The sequence below is a fragment of the Octopus sinensis genome, unplaced genomic scaffold (assembly GCF_006345805.1).
Source record: "Octopus sinensis unplaced genomic scaffold, ASM634580v1 Contig10374, whole genome shotgun sequence".
In the NCBI taxonomy this organism is placed as follows: Eukaryota; Metazoa; Mollusca; class Cephalopoda; order Octopoda; family Octopodidae; genus Octopus; species Octopus sinensis.
Window position 1 is genome coordinate 111,918 of NW_021832122.1, and position 23,351 is coordinate 135,268.

Here is a 23,351-nt window from a genome sequence, read left to right on the forward strand (position 1 = left end):
CTTATCTTTTTGCTTCACGCTTCAGTTTCTTTGTACTTCAGCGATTTTTGCATTTTCTTTATATTTAGTAATATCTGGTTGCGTAATTTTCAAAATTCCTCTATGTTTTTAAGGTTGTTGAAGTTTTGTATTCTTAGTCTAAAGTCTTTCTGCTTTTCTGACATATTTTGTTGAATTGGTCACTGCATCCCATATCGTATTTGCAGCTTTTGTCGTGACAATATCTTTGAGTACTTCTTGTACTTTTTAATGATTGAATGATTCAAGATTGAAAATTTTTTTTGTTTTCATTCGAATTTTTTCTGATTCAAAACTATGTCGTTTTGTGACATAGTTGATTAAATTATTTTAAATCTGCGGTTGTATGAATAAATATTTAACTGTGGGGCTCGCTTCTTCTCTAGCACTAAGTTTATATTTAATTAAAGACAGACTTACTAATTCTGAATCAATTAAAGAAAAAAATTCAAAGTCGAAAGATTCCTTAAAGTGTACTAAAGTCGTAGAATATTGATTCTCTAGTTCCGCAGTTACAAAATCGACTTCCTTTAATAAATATTTCTGTTTTATTGAATGTTTCTCCAGAAGGTATTTTATTCTTGAAATAAGCAATTAGTGCCAGGATACTCTTATATCAAAAACCTAGTGGAGTGTATACCGGAAACAGTTTCTAGAATTTCCAGCTTCAGTAAACCTTTGATTACCCCAATTGCTGAGAAACTAAGGCAGGATGGAATTTTATCGCTAAACGATCTCTGGGATCGGCCGGCCAACGCTGTTCGCGGCCTAATAGCCGCCGGCTTTCATCATATCATGGAGTCCGGAGCTACTAACTAATTAATAAAAATTGGCTTCAGTATTCCCATAAATAATTTAAATCAGGATTGTAATTCGTACGGCTCACTCCTACAGGTAATATTTAATAAATCTGATATTTATCAGTAAACAATAATAAAGCCCATTAATTAACATATTTGCTTTATTTAAAGAAATGAAAATAAAAAAGTCCAGGAGGAAAGACGAGCTCGATCTGCGAGCATTGCCAGAGAACGGTTAGGTCCCTGCTAAACGAATAGTTTGTGCGTTGCCGCGCATGATTGTAACCAAACTAAGGCAGGCCAATTATTTGATATTGATTTTTGAAATGGCATGAAGATCGAAAACTATAGCGAGAAATGGTCAGAGAGACTAACAGTCATATCGCTGTAGAAAAAGAGCTGAGGAGTCAGTTTTTTCACTGTAATAAGACAAGGGAAAACATCGTGGTTAGACAAGTCAGCGGTTTAGTTTCCCAAAAGAGGGAAAATCTTAATTATTGGATTAGGGTAATTTGACTATGAGTTGCTTTTATAGTAACAATAGTTCCCTATTATCAAAATAAGATAATAATTTATGGATATTATTCATAAACGACTATTTCATAAAATTTATTTTCATTAATAACACGAGATCCATTTTCCTGGCAGAGAAAAATACCGCAGATAATCTCTGCATGATAATTAAGCACCAAACTATTATTATCTGACCGCATACGTATATTTTAATTAATAATTTGTATTCATGCGTTTCAAAATTTTACACATTCAGATCAAAAAAAGATTATGTTTAAATCTCAGTAAATTATAACAAATCAGATTTACTTTTTCAAAAAATTTTTCGATTGGTAAATATATAATAAAAAAATACCACTAATTCTTATTTGAGTTAAAAAGCTTTTAAAATTTTTAGAAAATACGATTATTGTAGGTTCGAAAAATCCCACTACTATTCCTAGATTTTAAAACTAGAAAAGTTTAATTCAGAAATGTAAATTCAGCAATAAATGTTCAAGTATTCATATAATCATATATTCGATCGTAATAATCCTCCTTGATTGAACGCCCCGCCATATTCACATCCACTCCAATTTTCTCAGTACGTCTTGGTACATTTAAAAGCTGTGCCACATTCTTCAAAAAATCAGGATTACATGAAATATCCAAATTATCGAACAAATCAATGCTCTCACTGAGCCACATGATATTCTGAGTCGCAGTAGGAGACGAATTTCCATCAATATAAAGAGAAAATAAAGAATTGAGTTGAAAACAAGCAAATTTTGCCTTTGTCCCGTCCACGAGAATACATTGAGTGACCATTGGGTAAGGAATGTCCAGTCCCTCAAAAGGAAAAAAATTCATGTAATGAGCAGAACTCAGTGCCTGAGCAAAATTAAGTAAAAGTCCGCGGTGTCCCCAATTTCCGTTTACGTGGTGAAGTGCAAGAAGAGGTGCCATAAATGGATCCCCAATTCTAAACCCAGGCAAAATTTCGGGGATTATTGATTTTCTACATATTCCATATCTTCCTGGGGGGATGGACAACGTGGGGAAAATAGATTCTTTGCATAAATCGTCATTGATTTGAAGATTTGGGAATATTTCTCGCCTCGATCTGATTTGGCGGTGACATATTTCGTCGATGTAAAACCGACAGAGTCCAGAATTCCGTCTTCCAGAACAATTTCCGCTGACTGGACGAGTAAAATGGGTTCTAATATCAACTGAGTCGTCAAATTGCCACAAATCGTCAAATTTTGAATTTTTTATTGCACATCCGGTAAAATAGTCAAATATAGCTCTAAAAATTACGGCAGAAAGGTCAATTGCAGAAGGAAGACTTCTAAGAGACTTTACATTATAAAAATTCATGAGGAATTCTAATTTTGAATTTACGGAATTATTCAAATTGGTCAACTCATTTGTGGAAATATCAACGGAGGTGACGTTTGTCGGAAGACCTTTAACAATGTGAGTTCTTGTCAGATTTTGGAGAACTTCCAAACTGTATTTTTGATGGGATTTTGCATTAAGAATCCAAAAAACTTGTTTTTCATTTCCAGAATAATATTTTAAACGCTTTTCAAGATTTGGCCTATTTTTTAAATTTTTTCCAAATCTGTGCAAATTCCAAGCTTCGTAATCGGGGAGTTGACCCCATTCACCTGCATTAAAAATAAAGTTATTACCTGGTGGAAAGCGTAGTACAACTGGCGGATACAGAGATTGAACCTCTGTAATCAAAGAACAAAATGTTCTTTTATAAAACTTGCACATGAAAAACATTAAATTAAATTTATTTAAAATAAGATAATAAAAATGCTATAAAGTATAAATGCAAATAAAACAAAAAAACCAAATCAAAAAGACGGAAATTTATTAAATAAATGAATAATAGAATAACCGTTAATAAGCCATAAATAATAAATAACAATTGCTTGAATCAATTTTTTCCATTTTCATCGATAAATCGTTCTTTGATATATAAAATGCAATTCTCAAATTCTTCCAACACAGCTTCCTCAACCAATTCCGGATCACAACACTCAATACGGGCCAGTAAACAGTTCTTAAGCCCATCAATCACGGCATCCGTGAATATATCGTTAAAAACACTCGCATTCCATATTCTATCTGAAGGAACCATAAGACAGGAAGAAGCCACGTCATTCTTCAACACCTGAGCCCTCAGATTAAGATGAGGGAAATCCAATGGATTGATTGAATGCCTTCTTAATAGTTTAAATTCCGAATTCCTGCAGTCATCACAACCACAGAAGGCAGTACAGGAGACTCCATTCTAATCTTATATCCACCCAAATACCAACCGCATAACATTCGCAGTGATTCCTTAGACAACTCGACCGAGAACACGAACATCCTTTTTTTCCAATAACTTGCTCTTTCTGAAGTGTCATTTTAGGTTTGAAGGCCGTAGGATTTCGGGCAAGAAGAGTCTGAATTGCATGAGACCGTTCTTCGTCGAATTTCTCGTTATTGTGACATCCAACACAATTACAGTTTAGACAGTACATTCCATTGGAATAACATTCACAATATCTATACTTAATAATAGCTCATTACAGTTTAAGACATTGAGATTTTGTACAGTTGCAAGGTTTTCTGATACGTTCATGTGCTCTACTGGATAAATAAACACGTTTTTTACAGAATATTCGCCGAATATTCGATCCGTTGATTAAATGAAATATTAAAAGTGTCATTTTTAGACTGAGCCTGTAAAAACCTAAATTAAATCGAATTAACTTTAATTATAGACTGAGAATTGTTGAGAATTGTCGGAACTGGTTTATTATTGATCGAATTCGAAGTAATTTGGGAATTAGGCGTGGTTTTTGGATGTGTTTTGGCAGGTTTTGTCGAAATTTTGACGATTCGATGCTTAGAGGGCACACTTGGTATAACAAAACCATCATCAAGCTTCACTAAAGTATTTTTCTACAAAATATCTAGGCTACAGAGACTGGGAAAAAACCATTTGGGATGATTCTTGCTCAGCAAGTCTTTCAACTCGAAATGGTGGGATTCTTGCGGTCATAAAATCACTGATAGAAGTTTTTAGAGATGTCTGAGAGTTCGAATTTAATTTTGAGGTTTCTTTGTGTTTAAACGGGTCGTCAACTGCTTGAATAGTGTTCTTAGGTTGACCTTTTCCTAACGTCTTTATATTGACAGGGCCACGAGACTGGAAGGAATGATTTGTCCCAAATATGTTAATAGCAGGCTTTATATCCAACATTTTTTTAGATTTTTCAGACATTATTTCTATTTTTCATTACAATTTCACTAGAAATTCATAATTCAATAATTTATAATTAAAGGGAATAATTAAATACATTAACAACCTGAACAAAATGAAATAATGTTCAAAACCAGGCAGTGTATTTAATTATTTCTTTTGTTAATAAATAATTTTATATATAAATATAATTTAAATAAACAATATAATTTTTCAATAAAAATTATTAACAGTAACTTTTAAGTTTAAAAGCTAATGACGAAATTTTATAATTATCCAGTTTTTACAAGATTTTATTTTCCTCTGCTTCCTCATTGAGCTGGACACTAATTTTTAATATTCATCTGAACATTAGGGAATCTTAAAGTAATTTTACTTAAAATATGTAGCAGAAAATCAATATAATCTATTTAATTTTCTGTCACTTAATTAATTTATGCAGTAAATTGTTTCCGCATTGCTCAATTTAAAGTTTTTTCTAAAAATGTATTTTATTTTTAAGAGATCCATAAACGAAATTGAATACTTTTTATATATTTTTATTCCCATGTAAAAAGACCAAGGGACTATATCTGGTAGACTAAGACATGTTCATATTTTTAGATACAGTGGGTCAAATTAGTCTTGAGACTCTTGTTCAATAAATAAAATTTTAGTTTCTATAGCATAACTCTATAACATAACTGCAAAGAGACTCAAAAATGGCTAGAATTAATACCATTGAATTGGCAGGTCACTCCCCAGATCTAAATCCATTGAAAATCTTTAGAAAGAATTAAAAGCCAGAGTATGGTCACATAATCCAAAAAAAATTACGGAATTAAAATTATTTTGTTTTGAAGAATGGAATATAATTCCCGTAGAAACTTGTCAAAAGCTTGTGAGCAATTACAAAAATCGTTTAAATGAAGTTTTGGAGAATAAAAAATATTTTACAAAGTATTAAGGGATTTGTCCCAAGACTAATTATCATTTAATTTTATGATTGTTTGTTTAAAATGTCAAAGTTTTCTTAAAATAAATCGATTTTGGATTATTTTTAGATGTTTTATTATCTTGTTTAATTTTTTTAGCTTTTGGAATAAACAGGCACGTTAAAGGAAAGAAAATTTTATTAAAAATAAAAAAGTGTTTCGAGACTAATTTGATCCACTGTACGACTATGGGTAAAAAAGTGCCAATAACCGGTTAGATTATCTCAAATGCTTATGCGCTATCATTTGTTTTACTTTTCTTCAAAAATCAATATATTAATGAACATTTGTGAAATAAAAACAAAATAATTGTGGTTTTGTGAAATCAATTTTTTCTGAGATAATATTAAAATAGGATAGTTTCACTGATATTATTTGTAATAACTTCAATAATCTTTTTATGGTTCTTTTTTTAATATTTGAACCATTTTTATGTATTAACACGGCCAACCGAAAATTGATTCTATTTAACGAAACAAGAAAACCGATTAATATAATCGTAAGACAAGGTTCAATTTAGTTAAGAAACTTTATCGAATCCAAAACACATGATATAATGTCAATGAATCCAGAGTAGATTTTCTATTCAACTGACAGTTGATTTTATCTAAAAATGAATTTTATTTTCATTATTGATCATTTCGTGTTCTGATTGATTTTTTTAGAATGTATCCTGCTGATAAAATTTTCAATTATCTATAATGTATTGAGAAGAAAGTAAATTAGCTTTATTTTGATTTATTGTTCTTTAAATTGTATATAGCTTGTTTTTAAAAGATTTAATATTGTTTCAGCAGAAATTTTTTTGAATTAATTCATAAAAGTGGTTGTAGGTACCATGCGGATTTAAATAATTAAATTATCAAATAATTTAATAAATATTTCAAATGTTGCAACCTAGTGAGCTATTCCAGTTTTTAAATGCTTGGATTTGCATCCAATTCGTCTGTTATTTATACAGGTTATTAGGGTGTAATTTAGAGAAAAAAATAATCAAAAAAAACTATTTAATTATTTGTGCGTAAAGTTTTTTTCGAGGAAGAAAGGCTACTATGGCATCTAGCAGTTCGTCAAATGCGTTGTTCAACTCGCTTACTTGTTTTCTCTAGAGAAATTCTAAAAAATTTGTTTTAATTGTTTCTACCAGCAAAGTATAATCCCATAAAGTTGGACGAGGTCTCTGTACTTTATTGCGCCTTTTGCACTTCCCCACATTCTCTCTACAGCTTGAGTATGTGCGTGTGTCGTGGAATCGATAAAATTTTACCTAAAGAAAGAAAGTATTTAAACAAGTACTTATGATTCACTCAAATATGCGCGCAACGATGGGCATTTTCTGTTAAATATCCTATATTTTTTTAATAGAAAAAATACATAAAAAATTGAAATCAGAAACTAATAGAGCTATATGGGACCTGGGGGTCAGTCCGACGAAGACGCACTGCGAATCGAGGGGCAGTTCCAGCGTAGAATAGAGACTGAGACGCGCTGGAAGAGCCAGCTAGCCTCCCTCCGGTCATGCGTCTTCAAGGCAATTTTATGGCGGAGCATACGCAACAACCTCTCGGCCTCCTTACCGACCACGCCAGTGGTCTCAAAAGCAAAAGCATTGACCTGTCAGGTACCATCTCCAAAAAGCATTATTTAGTTCCACGGCACACTCTCCCAAACATCTATTGTTGAAGGAGAATTCGGCTTTAATCATTTTTTTCGCTTTTGAAAACATGGTCTCATATACTTCTACGACTTTCCCTATTCCACTTAGACATATACTATTAACTTAGTTAAAACCAATTATTAATTTAAGAGCATTGAGAAGGTATTCAGCACATACCTCTCTGAGCGAGATAGCCCAGTTGACAATTGTCTGTTCGGTCCAATTCAATTGACGTCTGCACAAAGGTATTATGTTCTTTTCGAAACTCCATAGATAGATAAAACGGATACTAAATGCTAAAGATATTCTGGAACCTTCAAACCACGTTCCTTGAATACTAATTTTGATAATTCAATTATTTCAATCCGTATGGTGCCTATAACCACTTTTATGAATTAATTAAAAAAATTTCATTAATTTAATTCAACACTAAAAAGTGGATGTAGCTAACCTACGAATACCCTATATTTTTTCGCAGCTAATCATAATATTTTTTCGCTTATAAAAAAACTTTCATTCTTTAAAGAATGAAGTAAGGTGGATTTTCTATGGAATATCGAATTCAACTAAAAAAATAATAATTTGATGTATTGCTATTTGTTTTTATAATTTTTTTAGTTTCAGCACTGTACCCTTGCTCAGTATAATATAAATTCTTAATTATGTTTCTCCAGTAAAACAACATGTTAATAACCAATTTATGGAAAAATATTTAGTCCGATAAACCCTAATTATTGATAATTTCCTGGTTATTAATTCCTATAACTTCCAGTGCCATAATCTGCTCCTCCGGCAAGTCGAATGGCAGTGAGCATATCCTCCTCTTTTAATTCATTTTTGTAAGAAACGGTTTTTGCAATTGCGTATGGCTAGATTTTTATTCATACAATTTAAACTTCCAAATAAGGTGACAGCTCTGTTCTGTGACCTATTACTTTTCCTTTATTTTTGATTCCAGCCGAAGGTCCAATCCATGTGATAAAGGCAAATTTTAACCTCTTGCTCAATTCGTCCCCAATGATGAAGCACGCATAGCAATATTGTATCTTTTTATCTAATATAATTTAAAATCGCAATACCGTCAAGGCAGTCCAACATATCCTTATAGGAGGACCCGGAATTGCTTATAGTAAGTGATTCATCTGAATCGTAGTCGAGAATCAACCTAATAGAGGTTTGACATTATCAAGTAAAACTTTACCATTTAATATCATTTTTATGATCCATGATTTCTTCTTTCTTCTCTTTTAGGGATGAATCGACGACCACCATTTTAAATGTCGTTCAATTCCATCATTTTATGCTTAATTTATCGCGTTGAATTGCTAATTTTAGAATTAATGAATATTAATTCATTTTTATAGATTTTACCCTAAATTAATTCGAACCCAAAAATTTTAAAGCTAAAATCAAACTCCGTTCTTAATAAACTCTTACAAGATTTTAATCCCTAAAAATTGTGCTGATGGGAAGCTCGTTTTGGCCCGAGTTTGCCGGATTCTGCACTTATTAAGCGTTAGTAGGACGAAATCTTTTGTTAGTCAATGCACGAAAATTTGTTTTCTGTCTAATCAACACCGACTCGCTTGCCTCTGTGCAGGTTGCTGTCAAGGCAGTAATGCTTAGCCAAAAGCTCTTCCTTTCACTTCCATCGGGAATCTGGTAGACAAGGATTTTTTTGAACATCCCAATTTTTCTGTGTCGGGCTGAAGATCCACATTACCATACGAGCAAGGAAAATTTTTTCTACTTGCTCAGACACATTCTCACGCAGAAATCTCGCTCAGTGCTGTCGATTCTGGCAATGCGCTAAGGCAGTCGAGGATCGCAAGATGCTCAATTTCGGCCACGTTTAAAACTCGTTGTTTTTTACTCAAATCGCTTTGAAATCCTCCGGCATCACCGACCCAATACGCTAGGCTTCTTTCGCTCGCTTAGTCCTTGATATCCGTTTGATGCTCGTCGATTCAGTTCTTTCTTGACATTTAGTCAGCGAGAGGTGCTGAATTGCACTTTCTCGAAGGTCTACAGTGCCAGAGAAGAGGAGGAAGAAGAGAAAGAGGTGCATGCATCCTCAGTTCACTTCAAAGACTTTTTGACTGAGTTAGGTAATTGATTAGTTAATTAGTTTTTTTTATTAATAAATTTTGTTATAATTGTTATCTAGAACATTCTTGTTGTTGATGTCTGATCTTACCGTTTACGAATTAGAAAAAATCGTTGCTAAGGGAGTAAGCACTGACGGGGAAACCATTTATTGTGTAAAATGGAAAAATTTTGACGAGTAAGTTCTACTTTTAATTCTTAGTGATCAAAATACTTGGGAACCTGCCGCTAACTTAAGTAAACATTCTATAACGTTGTTCAACAAATCAAATAAAAAAAAGAGATCAAAGAGACCAAGATTGACTACTACAAAATCGCATGCCAAAAAAAGAAAAACAACATCTAGCCAAGAGTCTGTTTCTGATATGTCTTTGCCGACTAATCACGATGCCGATACTCAGACATCGATTTTATATAAAGGAAATATAATTGAAAATGTTATTGGAGCCAGGAAAACTGAGGAAGGATTAGATTATCTTATTAAATGGCATTTTTTATGCTTATTTGTAGGAAGGATAATTCAGAACCAGAGTTCGTCTCGTCGTTGGTTGCTAGAGATTTGTGGCCTAATGAAATTTTTGATTTTATGCTCCAACATATCTCATGGGCTGAAGATTCCGAATAACTTTACTTTCTTCCTTTGTAAGAATTTTCTTTTGTGTCATTTTTACCTTGAAATTAACTTATCAAATTAAATTTCCTATTTACTCTTGTAAAGCCATTTGTGTCTTCTTGTGATTCTATAGAGCCCTGGTACCTCAAAGCTTACTCATTTTTGCCTTTGACAATTTCTTAATCAGAGTCTGAGTCATGACTAAAGAAATTTGTTATATTTTTTAGGTTAGTTTACATTTATGAAGAAAGAGTTTAGAAAGTTAGAGTACTTTTTAAATTTTGTTTCAATAGCAGTAATTTGAATATGCATAAAGTTTAGTCTAAAATCTGGCCAGCTCCATCGTTTTGTTTGTTTCGGAACTGTATTAATAATTTCTATATTTTTTCTATGTTACGTTGAAAGACTTTAATTCTACGATATTTTATAACCTGAGGATCATGAAACTAAATACATTTTCTTTGAGGTCAGTTACTTTTATAATTAAATTTCTCAAAATTTTATTTCCATGACAATGAGCTTTTTAGAGCAAAAACAACTTGATCAAGATTTAATTCGATATTTTAAAAATAACAGCCTTCCAGAGATTTACGAGGTTTGTTATTATAAATTTAAACAACCAGGCTATTCTTACGGGACTAGTCGTTGTTCAACCGAAAGATCACATTAAATTTATAATAAACTGCATTAATATCTTACGTAAAACTGATATTTCAAAATCCCGGCATGAAAAAATATTTTTATATTCTTTAGATACATGTTTGTGGAAGATAGTCTCAAGCCAAAAATTTCAAAAATGATTCGAATCGAGGTCGCTTCCATTTTTTTCCCAGACAATGAATACGAGGTATCTATGTTTCCTAAATGATCCAAAGCCTTCCGATGAGTCTAAAAGAATTGCCTGTGCATATTACATGACTAAAATAACACAAAAATATTTCAAGTAGTTTTTTTGATTTGATTCCAAGTAAGTTGATGCAAAATCATATTCGAGAATCTTACAAGAAAAAAATTAGAACAATCATGAAGAAAAGAGTTGACGAAATGGTTCGGAAAAAGTGTTTACTTTTTTATTTCAAAACAATAAAGGTCAGGTTTATTTTTATAAATTAGGACAAATATCTCGAAATCAAGGGACGGAGAATAAGTAAATATTAAATATATATTTCAGTGTCTTTATCCATCATGAAAAAGGTTGTAACTCAATCTGTTGGTCGTCTTATGATTACTTTATGGCGCCAACAAGTTCAGGAGACCAAAAATACCCGCGAATATTTTGAGGTTTTACGATTATCCAATTTTTAATAGAAACTCGAAATTTCCGATATTTTAAATACAGGAAGTTGTTCTCAAGATTTGGTATCTGGGGACGATGAGATCTCAATGCTTCCCATATCTTTGAGCACTGCTGTAAATTATGTTGTAAGCCTCAATTTTTGGTTAGATCTTTTCTTATTTGGACTTTCGCTCTCTTCTTCGTTGTGAATCAGTTTCCCGTTCTTGGAACGCACTTATACAGTCAAATACTTTATTGAGCAGAGTTGATTTGTTCAATTAATATTTTAGATAAATTTTAGCGGATTTGACCATTTGTTAATATAATATGTTATAAATAATTATTTAGGCAAACCGATTCTTTCGTGTGTAAACAACTTAGACGGGCTCGTCCATTTTTACTTTCTTTGAATTTAAAAAATTCTTTTATAAAAAGAGCAACTTTTCTAGAAATTGGATTTTGTCTAAACATCATAGACCTCAACGTGTCCAGTTGTCGGAATATCACTGTTTTCATAATTGGTAATTTACATGTTTATAGAACACTGAAATTATCAATATTGTCAAATCATGCACAAATCTTACCTATTTAAACATTTCCTATACAAATTTATCAGATGCTGCACTTAAGGCGATTTCAAAGTATTTTTATTCATAGAATCTTTTTAGAGAATGTAAAAGATTAAAGTTTCTGAACATAGCATGTTGCGCTGAAATAACCGAAAAAGGAATCTATTTTCTTTCGAGGGGAGTTATGAGCAAATTTTTGACGTATCTTGATATTTCTGGATGCGGGCAGGTTAAGGTGAATGAAATACAGTATAGATCACTTACAAAGGTTTCTATGAATTAGCCAATGGATGCGTAAATGTAAAAACTTTAATAATAAATCAAGTTCCGGGAATTACTGACGAGTGTTTAAATGTATTGTTTAAATTAATATTTAAGTGCATTGGAGAAAAAATGGTACAAATCGAACACATTTCTCTCATCGGGGCTAGTCGTCTGACTGATCAAGCATTTCAATATTTGTGTGGAAATCTCAGAAACCTCAAAAAAATAGAAATTGGACGTAATTTTTTGTTCTTTTTTAAACATTAGATAACAGTTTCATAACTAATGAAATGTTAAAATTGACTCATTTGAATATCAAATCTCTATCTTCCTTAAATTTAGTTGGCTGTTTTTCCCTGGATGACAAAGGAATGAAAATTCTCAGTTTTCTCCCAAATTTAAGAATTCTTAATCTTTCAAATTGCATTCGGTTTTTTTAACTTTGTATAAATTCAAGAATTTCTGATACCGGTGTTAGAAACATAAGCGAAGGACCTCATGGATCTCTCCTGACCGATTTGAATCTCACCAACTGCTATTTAATTGGAAATACGGCAATTCAGTCCATATCTCGAAGGTTCCATATAATTAATTTTAATCCAGGTGCTTGGGACTTGAGAATCTAATTCTATGTTATTGTGACCAAATAGGCTCACAAGGATTAGAATTACTATCAAATCTTAATCAATTAGTGACGTTGGATCTTTCTGGGTGTTCCTGCACTGATCAGGCAAATCATATATTATATTTACTGACTAGACACTTTCGGCACTCAATTCCAACCGAATGCTTTCATCACTTACTTTATCTGATTGTTCGTCTATTACGGATTATGGGCTACAGAAATTAACGTATCAATATTTTCAGTTAGAACATCTTAGTCTTGCGAACTGCTCAGTCTTTATTTGTTTTTTCATTTTTTTAGAAAATAACGGATGCAGGAATCAAAATATTATCTCTTAATTGTAAATATTTAAAGACTCTAAAACTATCTGGTTGTTTTGGGGTAGGTAAATTATTTTATTTACCTTATAGCTTACTGATATGACTATAAAATGTATATCGACTGTTTGTTCTCATTTGACAAAACTAGACTTATCTGGATGCCATTTGCTTAGGTATGAAATGTACAAAATCAAAATATTAGTAACCGAGCCCTCAAACTGCTGATGTTCGGCTGCAAACAATTAGAACATTTACGATTACTTGGATGTACTGCAATTACCCCGTTTTCACAAATTACTTAATTTTAGGAAAAATGCAAAAGCTATCACTAACGTGATTAAAACTGTGGAATATTCTCTTTATAATCAAAATGATAATACTTTTTAAATAGTTTTGATTAATATTTCATGGATGATAAACTAATTAAATGCCGATATTCATTTCTAATTACGATATAAAAAATATTTATAATAGTAAATACTATTTTTTTATAAAAATCCAGTTTAACATTAAAAATTTAATAAATTCAAAATTAAAACAGAAAAATAAAAAACTCCTGAACGGATTTTTTCAAGGAAACCATTATGGAACTAAAATTTTACTGATATTTGTCAGCGACCAGTGTACTATTCTTTGCCGTAGTGAATATAAAATCCTGCGATAAAGAAAAACTTTGAAGATCGTCAAACCCTTATGCATCTTTCAATAGAGCTATGTGTGGTGAAATGATATCATGTAGTTAGATTTACTCAAAAAAAGTAAAACATCAATCAATTTAAACAATTATCTAAATCCAATTATATGATTTCAATTCACCACATAACTATATTATCACATAGCTTTGTAGAGCCAGGAAACTATCCCAGTGTTCATTAACGATTATTCGGATGTTGAATCATTTGGTTACTTATACTTTTCTAAGATTTTTGTAGAAACAATTGCCAGAACGCAAAAAGTTAGTGGTAAAATTATTGATAGGATAAAAAACTTTGAATTCAACCGCAATCACAGATTATGATAGCGAGAACCACAAATATTAAATTGGAATAGAGAACCCTCTTTATCGCATCTGGAGTCTCTCGGGTCATTAGAGTGCGATCCAGATGGGACTAAGAATGTCACTCATGCATCTAATTTTTGAAAACTTTTCAAATTTCTGTAAACTTAACCAGCTAACTTAAAATGAAAATAGCAATTCTTTTTTTCTTTTTGAATGACAGTTACCATAGCAATATAGTAATTTGAAGAAATTCGATTCTATTGAACTTTAAGATTTTTTAATAGTTATTGCTTTATCCATTTCGTATAAAAATTTTCGAAAAAATATGTCAATTTTATTCTACGTAATTTGACATTCGTTCGGAGAAAAAATAAATTCCAATAACGCCGGTAATAAATAGTTAATTTTTTAATTTTGCAAGCGTCTGTTTTGAATGACATTAAGACTTGAAATAAAAGAATCAAGAGGGACTCTGAGATACAACGATAACTTTCAGGTAACTTCTGAATGTGAGAGAGTTAATAATGCCATGAAAGGCAGAGGTACATTTATAGAATGGCTAATAACGTTTAGGCACAGATGAGAGTACTCTTAGTGAGTTTCTGAGCAATACATCAAATTATCAAAAGCAACTTGTTGCCAGCCAATATAGCAAGCTATATAATAAAGTATCATGTGATACAAAATCCTCTATAAGGACTTGAGTGAACAAATCAAAAGTGAATTGAGTGGAGATTTTAGAAGACTTGCTTTGGCTCTAATGAGGTCGGATAACGAAAATTCCCAAGAGAATATTGTTTTAGCCACAAAAGTTAAAATCTTGGTTTAAGAAGAATGTAGGGAATTGGAACTAATGAAACACTTTTGATTGCCGTTCTGCTAACTAGAACGAATGCAGAAAGAGCAGAACTTATAAGGACATTTAATTCTAGTCAATTTAATAACATTCATTTTTAGGATCTAAAAAAACATTACAAGCTCTTATCAAATCAGAAACAAGTGGAATTTTGCGGACCTTCCTCACTGGATTAGTTGAAGTATGATCATAGTTATAATTCAAAATAGAAAGACAGGGATGAGTTATCCGATTCAGATAATCAAAATTATATCTATAACAATAACGCTGAGCAGTTAGTTGACAGAGAACTTGCAAGACAGCAAGCAGAGAGCCTCAATGAACTTTTCAACACAAAAGGAAAGATTAAGGACACCAGCTTATTTAATGAAATCTTTGTCGATCAAAACCGATATCAGGCTGCGGCTTGCATTCAGGAATATCGAGCTGTATTCAAAAATTTTTGAAATTCTTAAGTTATCGAACAATGATTTTTTAAAGTCAGTCAATAATAAAGTTAACAGTGATGCTCAGAAACTATTGGAACTTGTTTGTAAGTTAAACAAAAATTAAATTCTAGACTCGTGGACTATCCATCCAGTAGGATTCTACAGTTCTCTTCTACAGAAATCTTTTCAAGGGACCGGGACCGACGAAGATTTGTTGAATTTTGTAATTGTCAGTCGACGCGAGGTGACGGAATTGTAGTTTTGACATATAGAGGGATTTATTGAATATTTCTGAGGAATATGAGAGATTGACTGGAAAAGCACTTTCTAATTCGATTCAAAGCGAGTCTTCTGGCGACTATCGCAAATTACTAATGAGCCTTATCTGTTAATCTTTAATCTAACTAACAGTAACTTTATTAATTCCTAAAATGGTTTTTGGTGCAATAATTATTTTATTAAAAGTTCAGTTTATTGCTTTTTCACATGTTAACATTTAATCAATTTTTTGATTAATTTGATGTACTTTTTATTTTTAGTTGGATTAATACAGACCTGATTTATAGTTTAAGGGTTCTGGGGTTAGGGAGATTAAAAATAAAAACGACCTTTATTAATAAAAAGAAAATAATTAATTGCCTAATTAAATACTGACCCTTTGAAGTGGGGAGGGTGTGGCACTAATGCACCTCCTTCCCTTTTTTCTCCTTTTCTTTAAAAGTAGAAATAAATTTATGTACAATAATATTAGATATCTTACAAAAAACAAATGAATGTTCATATTTAAAAAATAGATTATTTTATTAGGGACAATGGGATTGCAAACCATTCCGATTTTTTTCATGCTGAATTCTGAATTACGGAAACCCCGAAGTCTTAAAATAGATAAATTGTAAAGAAACTTTAAAAAAATATGATAATGCGTATAAGTTTAAATACAATGCATATACTTTTGCTATATCAACGTAAATTGTTCTGCTGGATAGAGTTCAGGATTTTTTTTGAATATGGAAACCAATCTTAGTAACAATCGTTCTAGCTTGAAAAATCTCCCCAAAAATCCAAAATTCTAAAAAATAATCAAAATTGTGAGAATTCAAAAAGATAAAAAATCAAAGTACTTAAAAAATAGATGTCTTGTAAACTTTGGCAAAGAAACAGGAGAGCTCACTTTTTCTTATTGGGTGTAGTTTTATTAATCAAAAAGGTCTATGCTGACAAATTTATAACTAAAATTTCTTTACTATTTTGTTAAAAAGCGATTTACCTTAGAGCGTGCCATATATTTAAATCTTTTTCCATTTTTGGTGATTTTACCCCTCTTCGTATAACATGTCAACATTTTCTTTAACTTTAAAACGTTTTGCGATTTTTCGAAGGTTTTCAAGAAGAACCACCAGAAGTTTAGTCCTTGCTTCTAAAATAAAGTGGTTCTCAATGGCAGCGTTTATAGATGTGACCAAATAGCTTACGGATGTCGAAAAATCGTATTTCACCTATAATATGAAAAGAGATGTATCTTAAATTATTCAATAATTTTGAAATTGAAAAAATATTAATCACAGCTGAACTTGTCTAAACCGGACCCTAACGATATTGTGAAAATCTTCCGGTTTATGAAGGTGACTACGTAACTGGCAGCTGGTTGATTTTGAATCTCCAGGATGATGAGATTTTCTAATAACAAAAAGTTCAAGTTTTTGTCTATATCATTGCAGGAAAACATGACTGTCAAACGCTTCTTGGAGAGCTTATCATCAGACTTATTGGCACTTTTGTCCGAAAGAGTTTTGTCAAGTGAATTTAAATTGAAAAAGAATTAAAAATTGAGACCGGAAAAAACGGGCAGTATAGGGAGAGATCCAGTTGATCAGAGGCAAATTTACAATTTACGCTTGAAAGGTGAGATACAAAAACGCAAACACATTGATAAAAATTGGAATTGTCGATCAAGATTTATTCAATTAAGTAAAGGTTCGAAAAATAACATAAATACGATTTGCCTGCCATTGAGTTCTTGTAATGCACAAATAAATGATATAAATAATACCTTCGGGACTGAGATGTGATGGAATAGTCAAAATTGTAAAAATATCACTAGGACAAAGTTAAACTGAAAAAAATTTCCGTGCTTATATTTAAAGCACCGTTACCTAAAAACACTGCCAGTATGCAAGAAGATAACAAATATGAGGTAAACATTCTTGACAACTTGCAGAAGAAAGCTGATAAAATGAAACCAATAAGAGTAAACGGATTAAGAATTAAATAAAATCAATTTAAAAGAGTCTCGTAAAAGTTTTCTGCTGGAATTTGATAGCAATGTATCTTATGATATAAAATTTATCTGAACAGCTGGTGTTCTCATAGGCAATAAAATGATTTGTTTAGTGGTCCTATTTATCATTTGAATAATTTATATAAATATTTTTTTATTGCTAAATCACGAAACATTATTTCTGAGGCATTTTTAAGGCGCGTGTGAGATTAAATTAAAAATCAAAATATTTAAAAAATATCATTCTAACGTTAAATTAAAATGATAAAAACGACAAACAGATAAGATACGACATCAACGAATAAAGAACATTGCTGAAAAAATTAATTCTATAAAAAAACTTAAAAATGGATCTTTTTAAATGTAAAATTCGTTTTAACAACTTAAAATAAATTAATTTTAGTGCAGTCATTATTCACTATGCTGGTCAGCTGTATCTCCTGCAAACTGCATAAAAATAAAAACACTAACTCATTTTTAATAAACTATTCTCAAGTTTATTTGAAATAAGTATATACAATTTATTATTTTATGTGGACTATTAGACTCATTCATTGATTAAGAAGATTAAATTAAAACTTTTTAATCTTTATTTGTCAAGCAACGATTATTGAATTTAATTTAAAAAGGTCATTGGAATGAATCAAAATAATACTTTGAGTTTCTTTAGTACTAATGATTAAATAATGCCACAATTGGCACATAAATCAATAAAAAATTCACATTGCTCTTGTAGCATTTTGTAACAATTACATGTCAAAACATTGGAACGATTTGTACTGTTAATAATAAAATCAAATACAAATTAGATTAATTTATATTTTTTAAATTTATTTAAAAATTAATATTTTTGATTTTGTTGCTAACCTCAGTTTAACTATGGTTGCTCGAAAGGAAACTAAACATTTTGTTAATAGCGAAATGGTTTTTTAATCAAATATATCCACAGACAATCAGTGACTACTACGAAAAGGAGGACTATCAGTACGGGCCAGAAGATGAATGCAGAGAAGTCCCTCTTTGGTATTCGGTCCACAGCTATTGCGTATTCGTCATAATTTACCTACTCGGACACCTACGCGATTTTTTAGAAAAATATGGTCTAACCAAGCACAAAAAAATAGAAAAGGAGATTCCTGTATTTAGTCGATAAATGTACATAAAAAGGGTTTCAGATCACTTTTGAGAAATTTCGAAAGTTTCTACATACGAAATATTTATTTACGAGCAAGAAGCTGCTTTGAGAGAGTTATCCGCGGACCTCCTGGAGTTGTGTGTAATATGGCGGAGAGATATAGCGACGATGGAAACATTTCTTTTAAATTTACTGGAAAAATTCTTAAAAATTTAATAAACATGGGATCCTACAATTATTTGGACTTTGCCCAACCGGAATCGACTTCTCCTACATTTGAAGCAGTGGCAGAAAGCATAAAGAAATATGGAATAGGAACGTGTTCTTCGTTTTCGGAATTGGGAGATTTCGATGCCCATGAAGAACTGAATACAACAGTGGCAGCATTTTTGGGGACCGAGGCTGCAATTTCTTTTCCAATGGGATTTGCCACGAATGCACTAAACATTCCCTGTTTGGTAGGAAAGGTTGAATTTCTGGGTTCATTTTAGGGAGATCTCATCATATCCGACCAACTCAATCACATGTCCCTCATTTTGGGATCTCGTCTCTCGAAGGCGACTATAAAAATCTTCAAAACCAATGACATGGATGATCTTGAACGACTTCTCCGTAGTTCCATAATACACGGACAGCCACGAACACATCGTCCCTATAACAAAATACTGATTATTGTGGAGGGGATTTACAGGTTTTCCCTTTTTATTTATTGGCCATAAGTATGGAGGGTACAATTCTCAAACTACCGCGATTGATTAGTCTAAAGAAGCAGTACAAGGCATATTTATTTATCGACGAGGCTCACAGCATTGGTTCCCTTGGGCCTCGTGGAGGTGGAGTATGTGATTATTGGAATGTGGATCCCAGAGAAGTCGATATCCTCATGGGTACATTCACAAAGAGTTTTGGTGGATGTGGTGGATATCTTGCTGGGTCACACTCATTTATAAACTATATTCGGAATAATTCGTGTTTTATGGACAGTACCACTATGCCACCTCCAGTAGCAACTCAGATCTCCAAGGCAATTCAGATTATACAGACGCCGTCTGGAATTGAGAGATTAAAGTCTTTAAAACGGAATCTCAGCTATTTCCGGAGAAGACTAAAGGAAATGGGATTTCTTGTTTACGGACACAGGGATTCTCCTGTCGTTCCCGTTGTGTTTTCGTCTCTGGCAAAAATTGATTTGATTGGCAAGTATAGCTTGGATTCTGGATTGGCTTTGACTTTGGTTGGTTCTCCAGCCACTTCACTGATGGGGGCAAGAATTAGATTTTGTATATCTTCTGGACATACGCGGGAAATGCTTGATAAGGTTTATGAATACACTAATATCAATAGACTCTGAGGGTAATGGACGAAATGGGAGACTTTTACTCCTTCAAGATGAGCTAGTTTAACATTTATTTAATTACTCTTTCTTTTTGCTCATTTTCATTTAAAATTTTTTACCATTTCACTATTAATCTCATTTAAAAACTTATATTTTGTGATATTTGGTATATAAGATAGTGAAACCTGTGTTTTTGTTAACACGTAGCTGTTTAAAAATGGATAATCAAAGTTAAGTTATTGATTTTCCTGTTAGTGGTTTAGAATGACGTAGTTACGATTATAATTACTTTTGTTTTAAATAAGAAATATTTGGACTTGGGTCTTTACTTAAATAGGAAGAGTCCCCCCTTAATTGCCATTGCTTGGCGGTTTTGTTGTATCTTACAATATGACATAAAGATTACGGATTCTCTGAAATTGAACACTCGATTCGATGACATTTTCCATCATTTCTTGGCATTTTCCATTGGTACTCCTGATATTTTGCTCTGTTTTCGGATAGATATGACGGGGACTTGAGTTCGCTGATTTCTTTTTGCCATCGCAGCTTAAGCGAATCTAAAATTCCAAATTTCATTCCATTTCCTTTTATTTTTGCCCAAAATTCAAACCTTCTGCAGGATAATCTGATTTTTCAGGAATCCAACTCATTGAATTTGTATTCCATTTTCTCTTTGGAGGAATTCGACTATTTTGAGATCTTCCGTTGTAATACTCTTCATACCAAGTGATATAAGGAGTATTAGGAGATTCTTGGTTGCCAAATTCAAAAAACTATTTCGATTAAAATAAAAATTATTAAAATACATTTCTATTAGTATTTTCCAACGGTCTTTTTACGCAGTTTCTTTTTAAAACGTTTGGAGAAAGAATATTAAAGTCTTGGTCATATGTTGTATTACTTTTGTAATCATTTTTTATCCACTGATATATGATAGAGATTTATACCTGCAGTCTTTCTTCATACCAATTTCCAATAAGAGCATTTTTTGTGTAACGATTTTTGTTAGAATCTAAAAACATTTGGTATCCATAGAAAATATTTTATTAATTTTTTTTATAAATAACCATTAATGATATTAAATTAATTAAGATCGATTAATTGAAGGGAAGCCCAGCAGCCTGGCGGATTGCCAAACTGTTTCCCCGGATAACGGCGATCGAGAACCGTTGCAATAACTAGTTTTAAATAATATTTATTAAAAAAATTCAATTGTGTAATTCTAACTTATCAAATTGTTATCCCTGAAAATGTAATGACAGAGTTGATAAAATTATTTTATATTAAATGTTTTCATAAAATATTGTTTTAAATAATATTAACATTATATTAAAAATTTATTTTTTACCTGAGAATTTATTAGATATTTATATTTTAAATCTGCGGTTGTATGAATAATATTGGTAAATATTTAACTCTGGGGGTCGCTTCTACTCTAGCATTCAGTTTATATCCAATTAAACACAATCCTACTAATTCTGAATCAACGAATGAAAAAATTTCTACAAAGTTAATCAATCGCGACTCTTACTCTGACATAATTTCAAAGTCCAAAGATTACTTACAATATACTAAAGTCGTAAAATGTTGATTCTCTAGTTTTTTAGTTAAAATATGGACTTCCTTGTATAGCTATTTCCGTTTCCGTGAATGGTTCTATTGTTTGGGCAGAAGGTATTTTTATTTTTGAAGTGAGCAATTAGGGCTAGGATACTCTGATATCGAAAACCTAGTCGAGTGTAAACCAGAAACAGTTTTTAGAATTGGGAGCATCAGTAAACCCTTGACTGCTGCAATTGTCGGGAAATTAATACAGGAAGGACTTTTATCTTTAGACGATCCTATTTCGAAGTACAATATTGACTGGCCCGCTAAATTCATTGACGGAAATGAAGTAAAATATGTTCAAATTATATAACTGTGTTCTATTACGTGTCGACACCTCATGTCGCACTCGAGTGGAATCCGCCACTACAATAATCCAACTTCTGAAATTGACGAATTTCACATCAAACAGTGTTACAAGGACGTGAAAAGTGCACTTACCCTATTTAAGGATGATCCTTTACTTTTTATTCCAGGTTGATTTTGAAATGATTTTGGTCCTGTATAGGAACGAGAACCCATTACAGTACTTTTGCTTGGACATTGGTATCAGGGATATGTGAGTCTGTAACAAAAAAATCGTTTCCATCACTTCTTAGAGAACTTTTTGATTCTCTTTCAATGAACGACACTTTTCTCGATAAAAACGACACAATAATTTTCCACAGAACTCGGTTGTAATTGAAATTAGTACTATTACATATAGATATTACAAATTTAATTCTTGTAATGAAATCGTGAACTCACCATACGCTGAATCGACTCATAAATATGCGGGAGGTGGAATTTTGTCATCAGTTTTGGACATAAACGTGTTTGCCAATGCTATGCTGGAGAGTTATGAAGCTAATTCAAATAGTTATCTATCTGCTACCATTGTTTCTGAACTGTGGTCCCCACATTATAAATCAAAGAAAGACTATTTTGGACTTGGATGGTTTATTTCTGATCATCCACGTGCCCCAAAGTATATTTACCACACAGGATGTTCAGTTGGAGGCAGTTCTGTGGTACTAATACAACCTACGGATAAAAATTCACAAATTCGTGGAGTTGTATGTATAATGACTAACGTTGATGGAATCAATTTACTTAGCAGTGCAAAAAGAATTGCTTCTGACTTTTTTAAATGAAATTTTTTATTCATTATTTCATATTGGTGATATTTTTATTAAACGCGATTGTTTTATACTATACTTATAGATAGAATTCTTTTTAGGTCGTATTTTTAACTACACTTAATTATAACTCATTCTGGTCAGTAAAATAAGATTTTAATCAATGTTTTTATTTCACCTGTAAAATTACACTGAGATTATAAAGTCTGAACTAGCAAAAATAACAGTAAATTAAAAATCGAATCATTTTTGTACAAATCAATTTTTGATAAACACTTTTATATTCTTTCTATATCGCCCATTCAAGTATAATTGGCTATAGAAAGTCTGTTGTCCAACAGATCGGTAAGCAATTTCTTTTGATGATTGGAACCAAAATTGTTTTGCAAGCAAGCACGTCTTTGTTTTACAAATAAGCAACATTGTGACTTTTCTACTAGTCTCAAAATAGAACAAAATAAAATCAACACTAATAGAAAATAAGAGCATTCCAACTTCTTAATTTCGATAATTCGCACCCTCATATCTTTGCCCCGATCCCAGTCAAGACGTCGGGAGTCCCAGAACTAAAAAATTCCTTATTAAACTGGGGGACCTGGCAAGCAGAAAG

General features: G+C 31.8%; 1 protein-coding gene and 2 long non-coding RNA genes across 3 annotated transcripts; 2 read left to right on the plus strand and 1 right to left on the minus strand.

The window, feature by feature from the left end:
• Positions 1 to 3,992: 3,992 nt before the first annotated feature.
• Positions 3,993 to 4,511, minus strand: LOC115228345. The gene is made up of 3 exons (XR_003883208.1): positions 4,315 to 4,511; positions 4,099 to 4,277; positions 3,993 to 4,065 (listed from the first exon to the last, which is right to left on the minus strand). It is a non-coding gene; the product is annotated as an uncharacterized LOC115228345 (long non-coding RNA).
• A 14,889-nt stretch (positions 4,512 to 19,400) lies between these two features.
• Positions 19,401 to 20,030, plus strand: LOC115228353 (serine palmitoyltransferase 3-like). Its single transcript, XM_036498918.1, has one exon. The coding sequence runs from the start codon at positions 19,401 to 19,403 to the stop codon at positions 20,028 to 20,030; it is 630 nt and encodes a 209-aa protein (XP_036354811.1).
• Positions 20,031 to 21,965: 1,935 nt separating this feature from the next.
• On the plus strand, positions 21,966 to 22,675 carry LOC115228346. Its single transcript, XR_003883209.1, has 3 exons — positions 21,966 to 22,099; positions 22,132 to 22,297; positions 22,330 to 22,675. It is a non-coding gene; the product is annotated as an uncharacterized LOC115228346 (long non-coding RNA).
• The last annotated feature ends 676 nt before the right edge of the window (positions 22,676 to 23,351 follow it).